At 32.4% G+C, this 21,085-nt stretch overlaps 6 protein-coding genes across 6 annotated transcripts; 4 read left to right on the top strand and 2 right to left on the bottom strand.

The window, feature by feature from the left end:
- Positions 1-5,332: 5,332 nt before the first annotated feature.
- LOC107486533 (S-adenosylmethionine decarboxylase proenzyme) lies at positions 5,333-8,065 on the top strand. The gene is made up of 3 exons (XM_016107080.3): positions 5,333-5,479; positions 6,281-6,430; positions 6,531-8,065. Exon 3 carries the CDS (start codon positions 6,738-6,740, stop codon positions 7,794-7,796), a length of 1,059 nt encoding a protein of 352 aa, XP_015962566.1. The 5' UTR covers positions 5,333-5,479; positions 6,281-6,430; positions 6,531-6,737; the 3' UTR covers positions 7,797-8,065.
- A 1,214-nt stretch (positions 8,066-9,279) lies between these two features.
- LOC107486231 (stress-induced protein KIN1-like) lies at positions 9,280-10,068 on the bottom strand. The gene is made up of 3 exons (XM_016106785.3): positions 10,015-10,068; positions 9,828-9,896; positions 9,280-9,354 (listed from the first exon to the last, which is right to left on the bottom strand). Exons 1-3 carry the CDS (start codon positions 10,066-10,068, stop codon positions 9,280-9,282), a joined length of 198 nt encoding a protein of 65 aa, XP_015962271.1.
- A 777-nt stretch (positions 10,069-10,845) lies between these two features.
- On the top strand, positions 10,846-11,685 carry LOC107486232 (late embryogenesis abundant protein 2-like). Its single transcript, XM_016106786.3, has 3 exons — positions 10,846-11,036; positions 11,142-11,210; positions 11,473-11,685. The coding sequence occupies exons 1-3, from the start codon at positions 10,980-10,982 to the stop codon at positions 11,539-11,541; spliced, it is 195 nt and encodes a 64-aa protein (XP_015962272.1). The 5' UTR covers positions 10,846-10,979; the 3' UTR covers positions 11,542-11,685.
- Positions 11,686-12,260: 575 nt separating this feature from the next.
- Positions 12,261-13,546, bottom strand: LOC107486234 (short-chain dehydrogenase reductase ATA1-like). Its single transcript, XM_016106787.3, has 3 exons — positions 13,491-13,546; positions 12,864-13,341; positions 12,261-12,597 (listed from the first exon to the last, which is right to left on the bottom strand). Exons 1-3 carry the CDS (start codon positions 13,532-13,534, stop codon positions 12,274-12,276), a joined length of 846 nt encoding a protein of 281 aa, XP_015962273.1. The 5' UTR covers positions 13,535-13,546; the 3' UTR covers positions 12,261-12,273.
- A 1,034-nt stretch (positions 13,547-14,580) lies between these two features.
- On the top strand, positions 14,581-17,004 carry LOC107486534 (pentatricopeptide repeat-containing protein At3g02490, mitochondrial). Its single transcript, XM_016107081.3, has 2 exons — positions 14,581-16,606; positions 16,795-17,004. Exons 1-2 carry the CDS (start codon positions 14,584-14,586, stop codon positions 16,797-16,799), a joined length of 2,028 nt encoding a protein of 675 aa, XP_015962567.2. The 5' UTR covers positions 14,581-14,583; the 3' UTR covers positions 16,800-17,004.
- A 1,463-nt stretch (positions 17,005-18,467) lies between these two features.
- LOC107486535 (ubiquitin-40S ribosomal protein S27a) lies at positions 18,468-19,095 on the top strand. The gene has a single exon (XM_016107082.3). The coding sequence runs from the start codon at positions 18,533-18,535 to the stop codon at positions 18,998-19,000; it is 468 nt and encodes a 155-aa protein (XP_015962568.1). The 5' UTR covers positions 18,468-18,532; the 3' UTR covers positions 19,001-19,095.
- Positions 19,096-21,085: the final 1,990 nt, after the last annotated feature.

The following is a 21,085-nucleotide window of genomic DNA, read 5'->3' as shown; positions in this document are numbered from 1 at the left end:
TATGACCACATGTTGCAATCCTTGCATGCAATAGATATAATATTGTTAAATTATTAGATAATAACGAGCTAGCTAGCTAGGCTAGTGCCATCTTCAAAATTCAATATCTCGAACCTTCATTGATTTTTTTTAAATAAAAATAAAAAGGTATGTTGATACCTTTACTTTTTTTTTGTTTCATTTATTAATTGATAAAAGTTTACATATAAATATCTTTATATAAAATTAATAGTTAATAATTATTAAATAATTTAATAAATTTAATTAAATTATTATTTAATAATTTTTAACTATCAATTTTATATAAAGATCGCTGCCCCAAAATAAACCTAATTAATTTCGTGGAACCATGTTCTTATTCTATATATAACATATTCATTCCCAACCGTGATATACTTCGACATTTGTCAGTGGAATTTTTCTTTTCTAGCAAACTGTGATTATTCTATGATGCTTAAAAATATCTATAGATCAGAGAAATCCAAAATGAAAAATCAATCAAACATTCAGTTAATTTTATCCTTTTCTTGTCCTTCCTTTTTCTTTCTTGTTCCTTTAATTTATTGATTGAAAATAGTTGTTTAAAAATTTTTTTAACTGAAAATAAATAGTGTATGTTATTTATATTGTTTTATCATGTTTACAATTGTTATTTTTAAATTTTAATGTTAGTAAGAGAAAATACTATATATATTGTTCTATGAATAAATTGGATGTAACTTGTCTCTCAACCATGAGTTAAACCCTAAAATGGTCCCTGAGATTGGTGTTTTGCACTGAAATCGTCCCTAAGATTTCAATTGCACAAATTACGTCTCTGAGATTGAAAAAAATGCACCATAGTAGTCCCTGACCCATTTTCCATTAACGACGTGATGACATGGCATGATGACGTGGACTGTAAGTGACACATGTCACTTCATGATTTGGCCACGTGTAATGGTAGGATGATGTGGTGATCAGTGACACGTGGCATGCTGACGTGGATAGTTGTGCCACATGTCACAATGTTATTTGGCCACGTGTCCAGTTGTGCCACGTGTCGCAACAGTATTCATCCACGTGTCATCCATTATGCCATCGTTGTATATGCACCAAATTAGTCCCTGAAATTGAATGTCGTGCACCAAACTAGTCCCTTCACCAATTTTTTAAATTTTTTTTTAAATTTAAAATTTTAATATCTTGGATACACTAATTTCAATTCTGTTTTTTTATATATCGTTTAAATACAAGTGCTTTTATAAAAAAAATTTAAGATTTTAGTTTTAATTATATAATTTTTTTAATAATTTAATATTGGTAAATTTTGTAATATATAAGTATGTTATTATAAAAAAATAATTATATGATTGATTAGACACATTTTTTTCATAAAAAAATATGTGTTTTTAACAAGAAATTAATAATTAAAATAAATATTTTTTTCTTATGAAATACACGTTTTCGTTATGTATAAATGAGCTAGATTGAAGGCACTTCAACCACCTTCACTGCCACTTTTGATCTTTGCAGTCTAGACGAAAGAGGTCAGAGATGATAATGAGGGAAGTTTGAAATGCCTTCACGTCAACTCCAAGACGGCGGCTATTAGAGGGATCCGCAAGAAAAAAAATATTTTATAAAAGTATTGAAAGAGGTTGGAGATAGTAGTGAAGGTGCTTGAAAAGCCTTCACGTCAACTCCAAGTCGGCGAATAGGGTATTCGCAAGAGAAAAAATATTTTTTAAAAACACTTTTATTTGAAGAACGTGTGAAAAAATAGAATTGAAATTAATGCATTCAAAAATATTGAGAATTTTGAATTTATAGAAAAAATGAGAAAAAATTGGTGAAGGGACTAGTTTGGTGCACAGCATTCAATTTGAGGGACTAAAATGAGTCACTTAATGCAAAGTGAGGGACTAATTTGGTGCATATACAACGATGGCATAATGGATGACACGTGGACGAATACTGTTGCAACACGTGGCACAACCGGACACGTGGCCAAATAACATTGTGACACGTGGCACAACTATCCACGTCAGCATGCCACGTGTCACTGGTCACCACATCATCCTACCATTACACGTGGCCAAATCATGAAGTGACACGTGTCACTTACAGTCCACGTCATCATGCCATGTCATCACGTCGTTAAAGGAAAATGGGTCAAGGACTACTATGGTGCATTTTTTTCAATCTCAGGGACGTAATTGGTGCAATTAGAATATTAGGGACGATTTCAGTGCAAAACGCCAATCTCAGGAACCATTTTGGGGTTTAACTCCTCAACCATCGAGTGACTTTAGGTAGCGTTTGGTTACTGAGATATAGACATTGAGACATAGACACAGTGGTACACGGTGACACATGTCTGCTGTTTAGTTTGGTGAGACACGGATTCTCGAAGGACACGGATGGACACGGAGACACTAAATTTGTGTACTTCCAATTTGGTGAGATACTGAGACACAACTTGTGAGACACTAATTTTTTACTTTTTTACCCTTATTGAGTTTTTAAAATTTGTCCTCTTATCTTCCCAAATCTTTTTTTTTTCTCTTTCTCTTTTAGATTCTACAACTAAATTTACTTTTTTATTTTTTAAAAAAAAATTGTACATTTAATTTTTTTATTTATTTAAATTTTGATTAATCTTTGATAAATTCTGAACTTTAATTTTCTATTTTTTTTCAAGAACAAATATATATTTAATATTTAAATGATAATTTAAGATGGTATTAGAAGAAATAAAAAATTATTAGAAGAAATAAAAATTTAATAGTAATGGCATGCATTGTTTGGGATAATAGGTGTATTGTAATAGTGGTAAAATTTGTGGTTGAATGAAGGGTAATTCAGTCTTTTTTAAATATATGTATCTTATTTTTTATTTTTGTCAAATACAATACATAGACACAAATATTTTATGTCTATGTTTTTAATGTCTGTATCTCTGTGTTTATATCCAAGCTTTTCGTCCAAAAAATATATCATGTCGCGAAAAGAATAAAAGGAAGAATGTATCTGCAAATTTAAGTTAGTATTGTGTTTTTTTATTCATTCTTCTAAAATTAAAATGTCCGTAACTTTTTTATATGTGAGGTAAAGTAGAACAGTTACGGTTTTTACGATCATTTTCATTGAAGAATAGAAATATCGCATTAAATCATTACAATACTTATTTTGTGTGAATCCGAATTATAACGTTTGAATAAGTCATAACGTGCAGAAGCGAATTATAACATATAAGACTAATTTATTACTTTTTTAATTAGGTTTACAGACTATATCATATATGAATCACATAGAATAATCGGTTAGAAAAAAATATTCCTTCTACAAATTGAAATTTTATTGAACATAATTTTTTGTTTAATAAAAGATATTTATATAGAGAGTTACTCTAATAAAGACATTTAAAACGTTTTTTTTAAATATTTTTAATAATTAAAATTTAACACATATAATCGATTAAATCGTATTATTCTTTTGTCAAAATTAGACCAGATAAATTAATTTGACCGAAAAATGGTGAATAAAATTTTGAACTGGTCTAAATTAATATTATTTTTTATAAAAAATAACTATAATACTCTTATTATAGAAAATGACTATTTATTCAGTCTAATTTTAATAGAAATAACATAGTTTAATTAATTATATGTGTTAAATTTTAATTATTAAAAAATATTTTAAAAAAATATTTTTGATATTTTTATTTAAGTGACTCTTATTTATATAACTTAAAAAAATATTCTGTCTTACAAATTAAAGTAACCTTTTTACTAATAGTAAAGATTATAGAAGAAAAGCTAACTATATTAAGAAAACAAGAAGAGATTCTCAAGTCTTAATTACCATATATATAGGCATTGATGAAACATGTGATGTTGATGTGAGAATAACAACATTAATTAATGAATTAATTCCTACAAAAATTGACGATCCAAATTATAAAAACATGAAGGATTCGTTTAATTTAGGAAAACTTGGGTGCGAAGGATAAAGACGAATATAAGATGGCAATTGGCAAACAGCTCATATAATATCTTCTTCCATTCATGCTTTGTATATGTTCATTCCAATAGAATCTTGTTCATAAAAATTCACACGTAATAACATGCTTCATGCCCACCCACAATGTTCCTTTATCTATCTTACATGTATATATACGTACAGTTAAACTCTAAATATAATCTTACTATTAATAAAAATTATAAAAAAATAAGAAAAGAAAAGATAAAAAAATTTTATTATATGTTATTGTTGTTTAATTTGTTTTTTATGGGAAAATAATGCTATCTATTTATATTAATTACTAAATTAATTTTAAATTTTAAAATAAGATAAAACAATCAGAATCTTTAGACGATTCTGATAAAAAAAGGATAAAGATAATTAATTTAAAAAAATAAATATAACAAATTTTGTTTTAAAAAAAACATAAAATAACAAATAAAAATAAAATAAAAATTTAATAAGTATATTTCAGAGATAAATTATTAATTATATAGAATAAACTTATAATTTGCTCTCGAGAAATATTGTCTAAACTGTACATATAATTTGGTGTCTAAATTTATATTATAGGATGAAGATAGAATAAACCAACTTAAATTAATTAAGTGATCGATTTATTCGTTTGTTTAAATAAATATTAAAAATTTAAATTTTATTTTATATAGACAATAATTTATTAACTAACGATAAAATTTTAACTAAATGCAGTTTAAATTTACGGTAAATTAATCTCTAATTTATTAGACTAAAAAATACTATAAAAAATGACATTATTATTTTCTAAGATATTAGGATACATAGATATCTGATTACGTTGGTTAAAAGACATATAAAATAATGTAAATAAATATATCAAAATACTATTAATTTTAGTGACTACTCTTTTATGTTCTTGAAGAATTTTTTAACTAAATGTTATGCTTATTATAATTTGGACCAGATTTGTTGTCGCCCAAATAGTTTAGAAGTTATTCAGAAAACGAAGAATAATAATTCAATTGAACATATAATTTTTAGGTTTTATTTTTATTTTTTAATTTTTTTATTTGTTTGTAATTCAGTAAATTCAACAACCCAAATTTCAACCAAATCTGTTATACAGCAGGAACATTTTACAGGGACGAAATTGTAAATTTAAATAAGATAAGAAAGTGCTTGTTTGGCACGGAAGTTTGAGAGATTCTCTACCAGTTTTATAGGAGGAAAATCATAAAAACAAGGAAGACGTGTAACCGAAAGTTGGGAATTGGTAGGGGCATTAAGGTAATTGCATACTCACCGAATCCACTATATAAATAAACCCCTCCCTCTCTCTCAAACGCCATAACAACCCAATCGGCCTCATTCACATTCCACATTCCAATTTTCTCTTCAATTTCATCGTCATAATTACGATAATAATTATAATAATCGAATTTCTAGCTTCAATTCCTTCGCATTCATTAACGTTTCTCCAATTTCTTTAATCGCAGTAAGTGCATTGCGTTCAACTTTCAGAATTCCTCTCAAGATTTCGTTTCTTTTATGTGGTTTCAAATTTTATTTTTGTTGCTATTTTTCAAATTATTTTGATTTTATTGAGATAGGTTAATTATGATTTTAGAGTCTGGTAGCCGAGAGGGTATCTGAAATCTTGATTATCTATGATTATATTTTATTGTAATTATCAAATCCGTAAATAAATAAAATAAAAAATTGCTGGTTTATTATTGTTTTTGTTGTTGATGCATGGATATGATTCAATTTTTCAATGATCAGAGAGAAACATGATAAAGAATTTTTCTTCCGTTAATTTTGCATTAACTTTGTATCCTTTGAACAAAAATCATTATTTGGTGATTCTTATGAACCCTGAGGACTCTTTGGGAATTTAATTTATTATGATTTGCACGATTTCAGTTGGATGAGGCCGGTGATAGCCTTCTTATGTGGTTATGTGTTTTCTCTGCATCTTGTTCTTGATTGTTTTATGATCCTTTGGGGCTCTGGAGAGTGGGAGGGAGATTTGGGAGTTCTGAACATTGATTATGAATTTTGATTACTTGTTTCACAAGTTTTATGGCTAATTTCTAATTTTGACAAAGCATAAATAAGATGATTCTTTTTGCTGCTATCTATAGTGCCTCTCCTTTACCTTTATACCACATTTGTCTATGTATTTGTTATTCATGCTTCACTGAGGTTTATCCAACATGATCAATTAGTTCTGTATTTCAGTTTATCCATCATATTTTTCATTCATCTGATTTCCCAATTTTTATGATTTATGTAGAAGAGTGTGAATGAGCTGATGGAGTCTAAAGGTGGTAAAAAGAAGTCTAGTAGTAGTAAAACCTTATACGAAGCTCCTCTCGACTACATCATTGAAGACGTTCGCCCACACGGTGGAATCAAGAAGTTCAGAACTGCTGCTTACTCCAACGTGAGTTCTTGCTTCAACCCTTTGGATAACTGAACACAAAACTTGTATTAAGATGGTTTCATTTGATTTTTTCTGACATTTGTTTTTTCAACTTGTGCAGTGCATCCGCAAACCATCCTGAGATTCGTTTGGTTGTGTGACATAGCCCCCCCTTTAGGCTTTACAAACTGCAACATTTTCTACTCCTGTCTTCTTTCTATTCTCCTTCTCCTTTTCCTTCTTCTCCTTGTTTCATCTTTCTCTGTCTTGCTTTGATTTCTCTATTGCTCTTGATCTACACCACAGCATTTTGTTTCTTTGAGTGAAGATGGCTTTGACCGCCTCAGCTATTGGTTTTGAAGGCTATGAAAAGAGGCTCGAGATATCGTTTTTCGGCGAAGGTTTAGGCCTCCGGGCATTGTCTAAAGCCCACTTGGATGAGATTCTAGAACCAGCACAATGCACTATTGTTTCCTCTCTGTCAAATGATGATGTTGATTCTTATGTTCTCTCAGAGTCAAGCTTGTTTGTTTATTCTCATAACATCATCATCAAAACCTGTGGAACTACAAAACTACTTCTGTCAATCCCTGCCATTCTTAAGTTGGCCGGTTCCCTCGACATGACTGTGAAATCGGTGAGGTACACTCGAGGAAGCTTCATTTTTCCTGGGGCACAGCCCTTCCCTCATCGTAGCTTTTCAGAGGAAGTTGATCTTCTTGACAGCTATTTTGGCAACCTTGGTTCCGGTAGCAAAGCTTCTGTGATGGGTGATCCTGACAAGTCACAACTTTGGCACATCTACTCTGCTTGTGCAGAGCCAAAAGCCTCATCTGAAGCAGCAATCTATGGCCTTGAGATGTGCATGACTGGATTAGACAGGGAAAAGGCCTCTGTTTTCTTCAAAGAAAACACTGACTCTGCAGTTATGATGACTGAAAATTCTGGAATCAGGAAGATCCTTCCAAAGTCTGAGATATGTGATTTTGAATTTGATCCCTGTGGCTATTCGATGAACGGAATCGAGGGAAGTGCGATCTCCACTATCCATGTAACACCAGAGGATGGTTTCAGCTATGCAAGTTTTGAAGCTGTTGGCTATGATTATGAAAAAACTTCTGTGTCTGAACTTATTGAGAGAGTTTTGGCTTGCTTTGAACCATCTGAGTTCTCTGTTGCTCTACACAGTGACATGCATGGTGAGAAGCTTTTCAACAAATTTCCCCTGGATATTGATGGATACTACTGTGAGGAGAGGAGCAATGAAGTGCTAGGAGCTGGTGGCGGTGCTGTTGTGTACCATAGCTTTGTCCGAGCCGATGGAAGTGCATCTCCTAGGTCTATTCTTAGATGCTGCTGGAGTAGTAGTGAGGATGAGAAGGAATAGGAAGTGGGACAGAGAACCATATATATACACCTTATCTTTCTGTTGCTGTTTGTTTTGATACTTGAGTCAACTTTGGGGGTTATGGTATGTGTGAGAATGGTGGTGCTATTTAGGGTTGTTATGCTATATATTTGCTTGATGCTTTTATTTCTAGTTCCATGTATTTACTATTTAGAAATTTCCTACTAAGAGTTTGCTAAAGGCTTAGTTCCTTTAATAATGGATTGTTGCTCTCTAATTCAAGCAATAAAATACATATTACTATATAATTTAATCTTCCAGATTGTGTTTGGTAATCATCACAGATGCAATTCAGCTCCATGAGTTTCAGAGGGTGAACTTTATTCTAAGCATTATTTTGATTTAATTAATACATATATGTCTCATATACAACTAGTAAAGTTTTTGTGTCAAGTTTTCTCCATATAACAACAACAAAGTATTATTCCACTAAGTATTATTCCCTTAATTGAGTTGGTTACATGGATTAAACGTCATTGAACTCTATTATATTTACGGTCCTTATTCTATTATATTTACGGTCCTCTAAACTAAATGCTCTGAAACAATATTTTACCATTTTTTCAACAATATCTTCGTTCCTTATTTTATTCATACATATTTGACTGCTCATTCATCTCAAAATTTTCGTCTTTGTCACACTTAAACTTATATTTATACATACCCTTTGCCTTCCAACAGTATTCCAACCGTTTATCTCATCTCTGAGTCCTCTACATGAAACAGCTCTGATGTATTAAGGAAACAATTGCAATGGTATGAACTTTTTGTAGGCGTATGAATGAAAATTGCGTGTAGAGCAGTTGTTTTGTGGTTAGAAATTCTGAAATTGTGTAGGTTCTTACAAAACTCATCAACCCTTAATAGCAGGGGACACATGAACCATGTGATCACAGTATTTAAAGTTAAACAAAGTTAGATTATGTCAAGGTTCTTGTATGAGAGAGGGTTCTGTGACGTCTCTATGATGAGAACTATGAACATGATTGGCAAAATTTAAGGTATTTTTCTCTTCAAATTTGGTGCAAAAGCATATACATTCAGAACAAACATGACTCTGTTACATGGGAATGCATTTTCTTAAGTGCTTTTTACATGATCAAGTCACGTGTCATCATCATCTTTCATCATCTATTCTCTTCTACCAAGTTTTTACTTAATATATGAGTCTCACTTTGTTAAATTATTATTTTATTTTATTTTTTCATATATGATTAGTGCACCTTCATAGAAAGAAACTTAATTTACACTTTTTTTAATCACCTTTTGTAAGTCTTGAATAATGTGTAAAACAAATAGGCTCCTGTTTATTTTGAAACTTATTTCATTAAAATTATGATAGAATTAATTATTACATAAAAAAAATGGAACAACATTTTTGTTTCTAATCAAATAAATGAACCTAAGAGGGATTATTTTTAACTCAAAGTCCATCACAAATTCACAATGATGTCTTCAAAGTTCAGTTGTTCATCCCGGTTGCATCCTTCACAGCATCAGCAACTCCTTGTGCCTTTGCCTGCATTTGCTGGCCAGCCTATAACAAACAAAAAGCAAATCAAATAATAAGAACTAATTTTTGGATTCTTTATATATTTTTTCAAGGTTTAATTATTCTGTTAATCTTAATCATTTTACCAAATTTGTAATTAGATTCCTATATTTTTTCTTTTTTCAATTGGATCTCTATATTTCTTTTAATTTTGTAATTAAGTTCTTGCCAGTCTAAAAAATATTAGAGTTAATGAAATATTTTTTCACAAATTGAACTTAAGAATCTAATTAAATCTTTAACTATATATTTTTTGGAAAGAGTATTTTAATTTTAATATTTTTGATACAGAGATGACTTAGTTATAAAATTAAACGAGTATAAAAATTTAATTAAAAGAAAAAAATGTAAAAAGTTAATTATAAATTTGGTGAAACTATAAGAAAAAAAGAGTAATTAAATCTTTTATCAATTTAACCGTTTAATCATGTCATATATTATATATATAAGGAACCAACCTCTTGCATGCCTTCTTTAGCAGATTGAGCTGCGTTGCTTGCCTTGTCCATCATGTTCTCTGTCGTTTGCTGTAATAATAATAATAATAATTAATAACACAAAAGCATGGAACAATATTAACTGAAATATTTATTTACATATGACTATAATCAAATATAATTTTCTAGTTATCATAATGTTTCATACCTGTGCCTCACTCCTGGCTTTTCCTTGTTGGTAGCTCTGCTTAATGGACTCCATTTTCTTTTCAAGTTCTAATAATAATCAAGTGAACAGAGTTTAGATTTTGTGTTGTTTATGTGTTTTTTAGATGAACAAAAACTAGATATATATATAGTTTCTCAAATCAGAGTAATGTTCAACACTTTTTTAAAATAAATAAATAAAAGTTATTATAATTTTGTTGCGAAAATTGCGATTAATTGTTTGATCCTTTCACAAATTCTTGTTCAATGGCGCATGTCATGCTACTCATAGAAAAATGCTTTTTTTTTTTTCTTTTTTCACTTGTTGACCTGTAATATTGTGGATGAGATTCATTCATAATTTCTGACTCCTAATACCAATAGAGATGAGTTATTTTTATTTATTATTGACTAATAAAATGAAAAAAAATTGTAATTTAGTTTTAATTTTGTAGCTGAGATCTTTGGTAGAAAAAGTCATTTTCTTCTTACACATTATTTATAGAAAGTTCATTCACACATGTGGTTTTAATAAATGCTAATTAACTAAAAATTAATTAATTTCTTTATGCTCCGTGTATAATACATTAAAATACGTAACATTACATTTATAACTTTTTAACGATCGTCTAAAAAAAGTAAATTAATTATATAAAAATATATCAAATTTAAACTGTCAACGTGTCAAAATTAATTTATATAAAAAAAGTCATAGATAAATAACTTCCTCATCAAATTCTCTTTGCTATATTTGCATAACATGTATGTGTCCAATTGAAATCAACATTGAAAATTTCAACTTATAATGTGGGGTGGGGAGATAATACACATGTTGAACAATGCAATGCTTTGAGAAGCTATATAAACCAACAAAACACATAGCAACCTAAACATCTTCATCTCAAAACACAAAACAATATTTTGATATTTATTTGAAATACTTTCTGTTTATCAAATACTTTCAATATGAATTCTTCCGAAAAGATGAGCTACAATGCTGGAGTTGCCAAGGGCCAAGTTCAGGTTTCCCTTTTCTCTTAGCTTCATAATTAGTCTCTTAATGTGCTTAATCAATCTTCATAGTAATTATATTAATTTTTTACAATTATTTTTTTTCTGTGTCTATAGGAAAAGACCAACAACATGATAGACAAGGCTAGTGATGCTGCTCAGTCTGCTAAAGAATCAGTGCAAGAGGTTCTATTCTAATATTAAGTTAATTCGAACGTTTTTTGAAATAGAAAAGATATAATTATAAAATTAAAAATAGTATAAGGGTTCGATTGAAAGAAAAAAAATATAGATATAATTGTAAATGTAGTAAAACTATAAGGACTAACAGAATAATTAAAGCGAACATATCTGACCTAAGACAATCTTATACACAAATATTGTGAAAAAATTGAATTGGATAAAACCATATCAGTTATGATATTGTGTGTTGTTTATTTTTTGGTAGACTGGTCAGCAGATTAAGGCCAAGGCAGAAGGAGCATGTGAAGCAGTGAAGGAGAAAATGAACAATTGAGGACTGATTGATTGATGGAACAAAGGTTGATATTGTTGCATGCCTTCATGATTCAATTGATCAAGATTCAGGATATGGATATATATATTTTAACTGAATACACTTTTGTTTCTCTCAGTTTTAGTCTAGTGCCTTTTCATAATAATTTAGTTCCATTATTGTAATAATTTTTTATTCATAAGTCTAGTGAAATCAAATTCATTAATGACAAGGTATAAGTTTTGATTTCTAATTTGTATCTCTGGTGCAAGCTCCTTGTTGAATAATATGGATCTAACAAAGATCTTATAATCTTAGGCAAAATAAAAATTGGTATGTGTAATTGGAGATCCAAAATGTATTAACACATTTTAATCATCTTTCACAATTGTTGGAGCTATCAAATAAAATTGAAAAGGAGAAAATGGTCATGAATATAATAAATATATGGTAAGATACCATAGTTATGGGATTACGAGAACAAAATCATATCAAAGGTAGTTCAGTGTACGAGCATTTCTCGTTAATGTGGGGTTCAAAAAAGAATCGTATTCCGAAAAGTATAGGCAGCCTAACTTAATAATTATTCGAGTGATTAATTTCATAACTTAAACCTATGACTTTAAAATTACACAGATACAAGTTAATTGTTGGTCTATAACTACCTGATTATAAGAACATAGTCATATAAAGTACAATAATGTGAACTTAAAATCTAATTCAACTTGAATTTGTTGAATTCCTTTTTCATGATCACTTTGGATCTTGGTAGATGAAACTCATGTGACTAACAGCAGAAGTGTATCCTCCATCAATTGGGAAAGTGTGTGCTGTTATGAAGCTAGATTCATCACTAGCCAAGAACAGTGCAGCATGTGCAACATCTTCTGCAGTTGCACCTTTCCCTTGAAGTAAACTTGCCCTCTTCCCAATATGCCCTTTCAACTCTTCAAGGGTAATGTCAACCTTCTCAAACCTCTTGAAAGCACTAAGAAGCATCTCTGAGGCAACCCCATGTGGTGATATGCTATTCACTCTTATCAAATGCACTCCCAACTCACAAGCAGCACTTCTCACCTATATTTCACATATACCAATACAATACTAAAAGATTAAATAAGTTTTTAGTCCTTATAAAATAGTGATTTTGTTTTGGTCAAGATACCTTAATCACAGAAATAGAGTTGAAACTGGATTTATCTTAGTTTAGATCCAAACTTAAATATTGTTCTGATATATTTTCAAGATCTTTATTCGACTTTAAACCCCATAAAAATTATTATTTTCGGGTCACAATAAGATAAAAGTTAAAATCAAAATATTTGAGTATGGTAGATTCTCACCAAACCATCCATTGCTGCTTTGGACATAGTGTAAGCATGTGAAGCCAAACCACCCATGATGGCTGCAGCACTTGAGGTGCATATGATGGACCCTCCCTTTTGGCCTTTGATCATTGCTCTTGCAGCATGTTTGATTCCATGTATGGTTCCATTGAGGTTTATGGATAACAAGTGTTTCACATGTTCCATGTCAAGGCTTGTAATGCTTCCATCAATGGCTCCAATCCCAGCATTGTTTAGCATAATGTCCACATGTCCCTTCCATGAAAGAGCAAGGTTAATGGCTGATTCAACATCTTCTTCCTTTGACACATCACAGTGTATGAATCTTCCAACAATGGATTCAGCTAGTGAGGCACCAAGATCATCAAGAACATCAGCAATCACAACATGTGTTCCATTTTCTGCAAACAATTTTGCTGTGGCTGCTCCTATTCCTCTTGCACCACCAGTTATTACTGCCACCTTATCCATAAGCCTTAAAAAAATAATAAGAAAAATAAAAAAAAAACAAAAAAGTTTATACAAAGCAACCTTATTGATCAATTGGAAATTCTAAAACAAAAATTCATAGTGATTAGTAATGGCTACAATGGTTATTTATATTGAAAACAAAAGATCTCTAACCTCTTTGAAGGAGACTGTTGTGCCTCTTGCTTTTGTAGCTCCATTGTGTTCTTGTAAATATATATATATTTTGTTTCTTATATTCTGCCATTAAAAGGATTACCTATTTATATATGGGGGCTCAATCAGTTAATTGGGTTGAATAAGAAACAGGTGCTTTTAGAATGCATCTATCTTTATATGTAAACATGCTGCTTGTACCTTTGAACTACTTCTAAACCTCACTATACTTTAATTTTTTTTTTTTGTTCTTTGACTTAATTTCAAGCTCTTGGTTTGGTTTATCTAATTTCACCCAAATCTCATGTTTCAAAATGCTTTTGAGTTCTGACTTACTGAGTATGAATCCAAGTAATGTTGGTGCAAACTTCTTTTAATTTGACTCAATTTTTTTATTTTCAAACTCGCTTTGTTAATTAGTATGTAAAACCATAGCTACACTCGTAATATTATAAGCAAGCAATTACTATAAGGTGCCACACTATTCATAAAGATGATTAGAATCATTTTGATATAAAAATGATAATTGAAATGTAAATATCTATTATATTAATATTAAACTAAATGAAAAAAAATTAACTAACATCTTTATAAAAAAGACTAACTAAACCATTTTTACATTAATAAACACTTTTATATTTGTTTAAGTAAATGAGTGAATTGACTACTCGGTCAATTTAAAGACTATTTTGAATTAAATACTTCGATTTTGATAGAAAATCAATTAAAAATGTAGATAACTTGAAGCCAACTAGTTGAAAAACTTGTCAATTATAATTAAAAAAAAACTCACTATTTTAATTTTTTAATTTTAAAATTAAAAATAAAAAAATGAATTGAATTGCCTTATTTTGTAATTCGCTCCCAAAACTATTTCTAAATACTTTATTGCTTTATATCCATGTGTTGGTTTTTTCTAAAACTATATCCATGTATTTTTTTGTGTTTTCATATATTTTGGTATTTTTTTTGTTTTTTCTTTGGACAGTGGTATATTGCTTGTGTTTCAATATAGTTAAATGGGTTATACCTAACTATATAAAGGCCCAAAATAAAAGCCCGAATCTTCATTAACCCAAAAAAATGGAAATGGATGCAAAATCATAATTCCTGTAAAACCCTAACCCTAGATTCTCTCTCTCTGAACTTCTTCCCTCACTCCTTCATTTCACTGCAAAGAATCTCCTTGATCCTATTCGCAGAAATGAGACACCAATGGCGTCTTCTCCATCTTCTCCGCTCCCACAACCACCACCATCTTCACGCGCTTCGCTCTTCCCCTTCTCCTTCGATCCCTCGCTTCACCACCACTGCAAAATCAATCCCTTCGATCCCAATTTTCCTTCGCACATTCTCCTCCGAGCCCGTCCTCGCACAACAACAAGCTGATACCGACAGCCACCTTCTCGTAATATCCGAGGTTTTCTCGAAACCCAGGGATGTGAACGACATCAAGAGCCGCCTCGATTCGAATCGCGTTTCCATCAACCACGACGCGATCAACGGGATTCTCGCGAAGCTCGATTCCAATGCTGACGTCGCGAGGAGGTTCTTCCGGTGGGTTCTGGAAACCGATCCGCAGAGATTGAGCTCCAAATCGTACAACTTGATGCTTCGCGTTTTGGGAACCAATGGTTTCACTGAGGAGTTTTGGGAATTGGTGAACGAGATGAAGAAGAAGGGTTATGGGGTCTCTAAAAATGTCCACGATCGGGTTTTGGAGTATTTTGAGAAGAATGGAATAAAGGATGATGCATCGAAGTTGAAGTGTTTATTTGATAACGGTTCATTGAGTAGTAACTCCAGTGAGAAAATTTGGGTTAGGGTTTGTAAGATTGTTAAGCACAATGTTTGGAGTGATGATGTTGAGAAGCAAATTAGGGAATTGAATATGGAGTTTTCGGGCGAAAGGGTTAACTTGATCATAGAGAAGTTAGGCGGCGAGGAGCCGAATAAGGCATTGATATTTTTCCGGTGGTTGGAGGAGAGTGGATTGTATAAGCATGATGGAAGTAGTTACAATTTCATGGCTAGGGCATTGGGGAGGGAAGATATGATTGATAGGTTTTGGAAGCTTGTTAGTGAAATGAGAAGTGCAGGGTTTGAAATGGAGGATGAGACGTTTTGTAAGGTTCTGGGGAGGTTTTGCAAGAGGAGGATGATGAAGGATGCAGTTGAGCTTTATGAATTCGCAATGGCCGGAGAGAAGAATAATAAGCCTTCGCCTGAGTGCTGCACCTTCCTGTTGAGGAAGGTTGTTTCTAATAAGGAGTTGGATATGAATTTGTTTTCGAGGGTTGTGAAAGTTTTTACTGAAAATGGGAATGTGTTGACATATTCAATGGTTGATTCTGTTCTTAAGTCTTTGACCAGTGTTGGTAGGATTAGAGAGTGGAATAAGGTTTTGAAAGAATTGGAATGCTATGGTTTTGTTGCTAGAAGTAATCTACAGAGTAGGATTGCGTATCGACTCAGTGCTTCCGGTAACAAGGAAGAAGCTGGTGATTTTGTGAATGGCGTCGAGGCATCTGGATCCGCAGAACGCAAGACATGGGAGTCTTTAATTGAGGGACACTGTGTTGCTGGAAACCTTGACAAAGCCTTTGATTCTTTGAAGGAGTTCGTCGACAAAGAAGGTGTGAGTTCTGCAGGCTATGCTTTCGATGTGCTGGTTAATTCATATTGCCAAATGAAGAAGGCGAAAGATGCAAGCAACATTCTCTCTAAGCTGGTGAATGAAAAAGGATTGAAGCCATGGCATTCGACCTACAAGCTGCTCATAACTAAGCTTTTGGCTCAAGGTGGATTTGAAGATGCTTTAAACATTTTGGGCTTGATGAGAAATCAGGGATATCCTCCTTCCACTGATCCGATTTTAGACCATATATCAAAGTCCGGGAGTGGTGATGATGCTGTTCTGTTTCTGAAGGCAATGACTTCGAAGAGGTTTCCCTCTACATCCGTGGTTCTCCGAATGTTTGATGCGTTTTTTAAGCGTGGAAGACATGAAGAAGCACAAAATTGCCTTTCAAAATGTCCGCAATACATTCGAAACCACGCTGACGTTTTGAATCTCTTTTGTTCCATGAACTCTAAAGAAGGTGCTGCTTCTTCTGGTATGTTAGCTGCTTAAGTTTTTTCAGAATATAATTTGATACTGTACTCTTTAGAAGATTGTAACAATGGCAGTTGTTCAGAAGTTTTGGCCAAATTTATTCATTTGTCCTTGTTCTAACATTGTTAATCTCAAAAGTTAAATATAGCTTTTGAATAAAGCAAAATAACTAGAAATTTTTTATGATAGGATGAAATGTGTAGTTTCCATTCTACCTCAATTCCTGTCTTCTACATCAGCATATGCGACTGAACAACAACAACAAACAAATAACTTGTGCTGGTATTTGGATCATCCACATTTTTACATTCAATTCATTCTATTCTAGATTCTACTACGCCCGTGGTCTGGGTTACAGTTTTATGCAATGTGATCAAAAGGTGTTGCCAAACTTTGTTACTTGTTTTCTAAGCTTGGTTTGTTTCTCTTGTTGATCAAGTACCATAGTGTGATCAATATAGGGGACGTGAGTGTATAGGTCAAACAGAGAAATGATTTATGTCATTTAAGGGGTGAGTGTAATTTATCCATATTGGGTTGTTGCATGCAAAGTCTGAAATTCGAACCCCAATACTTCCTTAACGTAACTGGAGTAGTGAGCTAATTGTTACACTAATCAAATTTGGTAAATTGAGTCCTTCTCTATTACGACATAATATTAGGAATCACGAATGTGACTGTTCCATCCTATCTTCTATAGCCCAAAAGGTGAAAGTGAAGCGAGTGTACTACTAGTTATCATAATCTCAACTAATTTATAAAAAAATGTGATATTACTAACATTAGCTATCACAGCATAACGATAATCAAATTGCAATTCCACCTGTTTTAATTTAAAAAAAAAGTAATTTAAAAATTATACTATTACGGATACACGTTTTAATAAATTAAGAAAGTTACTATAAAAATTATACTAAGTAATATTATGGACAATTTTTCTTCCTCTTTTTACTATTTGCTTCTTCCTCTTCTTTCACACGTTCTCGTATCTTCAAAGCGAAAATGGCACTAGGTTAGTACTTATAGTAATACTGAGTTACTTTGCTACCCAAACGAGAGTGACCAGGTTCAAATCTTTCATAAAATGGACTTCCCATTCATGCATGTATACACGTGACAACCGAGTATAAAATGGTCAAAACCGATTTTTCTCTCAAGTCTCACCTACATTACCCAAAACGTCCACGTTGTTTTCTTCCTTTCGGATGAAATTCCCCCCTTCATGTTGTAATTACGAAATCGTTATCAACGATTTCTGAATTAGAAAGCAATAGCCCATGAACTTGTATTTCACCAATCTAGTCCATTGTTTGAAATTTGGCTATTTTATACCCATTATCAAAAATAAAAATAAACCATTTAATTTTACATTTTCATTTCAGCAAAGCCAAAAATAATTATCTATAGATAATCTAATCCTATAAAATTCTTTATACCGTTAAGGTATCAAAGTTAAAATAAAAAAAGATAAATAGGTTCTGATTTTATAATTCGAACACACATAAATTATTGACTAATTAAAAGTATAAAATCATCTCTTACTTTTTAAAATGCGAGATATTTAAGTCTCTTTATTCAAAATATATAAGAACAAATAGGTCTTTCGAAATGACTTAAATGTCTCTGATTTTAGAAAATTAAGAATATTTTTTAGTTTTAATTAGTCGAAAACTTGTTTGTTTTCAAGAGAAAAGATTAGGAACTTATTTGTCATTTTTTATTTATAAACTCTTAGGTAATAGTTTTTTGTTTTGTTTTTTGGATCTTGGGCTACCCACTAGCATACACGGATACACGAGCCCAAGCAACCAACCACACATCCGTGAAACCCTAACCCTAATTCCATTCTCACCATATAAATTAAAACCTGAGCTTCTAAACTCAGTTAGAGCGTAGCGTCCCCCTTCTCCCACCGGCAGCCGTAAAGATGCAGATCTTCGTGAAAACCCTAACGGGGAAGACCATCACCCTGGAGGTGGAGTCTTCCGACACCATCGACAACGTGAAGGCCAAGATTCAGGACAAGGAAGGCATCCCTCCGGACCAGCAGCGTCTCATCTTCGCCGGCAAGCAGCTGGAGGACGGCCGCACCCTCGCCGACTACAACATCCAGAAGGAATCCACCCTCCACCTCGTCCTCCGCCTCCGCGGTGGCGCCAAGAAGAGAAAGAAGAAGACCTACACCAAGCCTAAGAAGATCAAGCACAAGCATAAGAAGGTGAAGCTCGCCATCCTTCAGTTCTATAAGATCGATGACAGTGGTAAGGTTCAGAGGCTTAGAAAGGAGTGCCCTAACGCCGAGTGCGGTGCTGGAACTTTCATGGCTAACCACTTTGATCGCCATTACTGCGGCAAGTGTGGCCTCACCTATGTTTACCAGAAGGCTGCTGCCTAATTTCCTTTAATTTAATTTTCATTTTTCTCATGTCGTAGTTTCGGATATTAAGACTGCTATGTTAAAGGTTTAATTCATGTTTCGATTTTGAAAAATATCGTTTATTTTATTGCTTTTTACTGCTACTGGTTACTGCTCTGCATCCAAATAAGCATGATTCACTGTGCTACCTTCAAATTTATTTTGCTTTTCAACACTCTGCTGCTCCTATAGGGTCAAACAGATGAATTATGTGTATAATTTTGACTAACTTCAGGGAACGTGAGTGTAATTTATCCATAGTTTATTTGAACTCTTATGGACCAATACAATACACTTGAAATTATGTGACTGCCCCATCCTATTTTGTACTATACTACCATTTTTTATCATAACCTCAATTTGACATTAACACCATCAAAAGGTGTTGTCATACTTCGTTACTTGTTTTCTATTGCTTGTTGATCAAGTACAATAGCGATCAATATAGAGGGGTGTGAGCACAAGTATAATTCTATTTTAAATTTCGGCTGGTATTGTAAACTCAGTTGGATTAAGCTGATTGTTCTTAATCAATAGCTGGCCCAGAAAATGGGTTACCCTTCCTTGATAAAACAGTCACTTGTTAAACCCTCTAGGCTCTAGCCCCACCCACTCACCAAAAGAAAAAGATGTCAAAGTTCATTTGTTAATTTTTAGAATCAAGATTGTCAATTTGCATTATTAATTAAATTAGGAAAACAGTGTAACGTTGGCGGGAGTAAATATCAATTAAACTAAATGAACAAGGCTAGGAAATGTGCAGTTGAAAATCACTTGTTCACATAACAATATTTGCAGGGATGAGAATTGCCCCTTTGCTTTTTTTTGGTCAGTAGAATTGCCCCTTTAAAAGTTTCTTACGAAGCAACAAACTGAACAAAGTCTCTAAATTCCAGCAACTGCTCTCCAGGCTTCGGGTGTCCCAAAATATTTTGGCACACATGTGAAATATGCTTATATTAATATCTGATCTTCTGGGCTGGCCCAGGAAAATAGAGAGGTGACCGATTAACCGTCAGCGTTTGAAATTTACCCAGCCCATGATCATGATCAAACCCAATCAACTCTTAATGTGATATTGTACTCGCTTTGGGCTTTTGACCCCCTCGTTACAAATAAAAAGAATTTACTCATTTTGTCAAAAAGACTCTTTACTTGAACCAAAAAAATCTTGACAAAGAGAAAACAAAGGCAGCAAAAAATTAAAAAACACAACTAAAAATACAAAACAATAAACACAGTAAAAATGGTATAATTCGTTGTCATCTCGACCTATTTATAAGTCCATCAACACGTGTCTCTGAGTTCTGGAATACTCTGTTATTCCGTTCCAATTTAATGTTTCAAATAATTAAAAAGAAACCTATCAGCCACTTCTTATGCTCAGAGTTACGACCAGGCACTCCAATCCAACTCTCAAAAAACCATTTGACAGTCTCTGGAATAGCCCAAGCTCTATCAGCACATGTCAATCAAGCGCACCACACCTGCCACGTAAACTCACAACGAAAAAACAAATGATGTACAAATTCTACATCTTTTTTACACAAAACACCAATATTATCACTATGAAGAATAATTCCTAGCCGACTCAATCTCTCTTTAGTGTTAACCTTGCTTACTAAGACAAATTATGCAAATAGTTAAACTCTTGGAGGAATCAATCCTCTCTATATGGTACTAATGAAACTATAGCTTGTGGTGTCCTTTGAAAGAGTCTCTTTCTGCAACACCTGCACAAATGAATTAGTAGGAAAAAACACAAGTTCTGTCCAATTTTCATATAACTGTATTATCTCTAGCAAACGAAAATCTAACTAGCCGTAACCGGTCATGAAATTGATTGAGAAGCTCTAACTCCCATTGGAATAAATCTCTCCTCCACTGAAAGCTCCATACCCACTCAAACCCATCCTAGAACTCACAGTTTCCTATGACAGATTCTTTTTTATTTAAAACAGAGAAGAGCCTCAGACAACTCTCTTTCAAAGAGCCACTTTGTAACCAATTATCCTTCCAAAATCGAATACATCTTCTATTTTTCACCTCCACAGACAGACCACT

Source organism: Arachis duranensis, chromosome 4 (genome assembly GCF_000817695.3).
Source record: "Arachis duranensis cultivar V14167 chromosome 4, aradu.V14167.gnm2.J7QH, whole genome shotgun sequence".
NCBI lineage: Eukaryota > Viridiplantae > Streptophyta > Magnoliopsida > Fabales > Fabaceae > Arachis > Arachis duranensis.
This window is presented reverse-complemented; position numbering and strand designations above follow the sequence as displayed.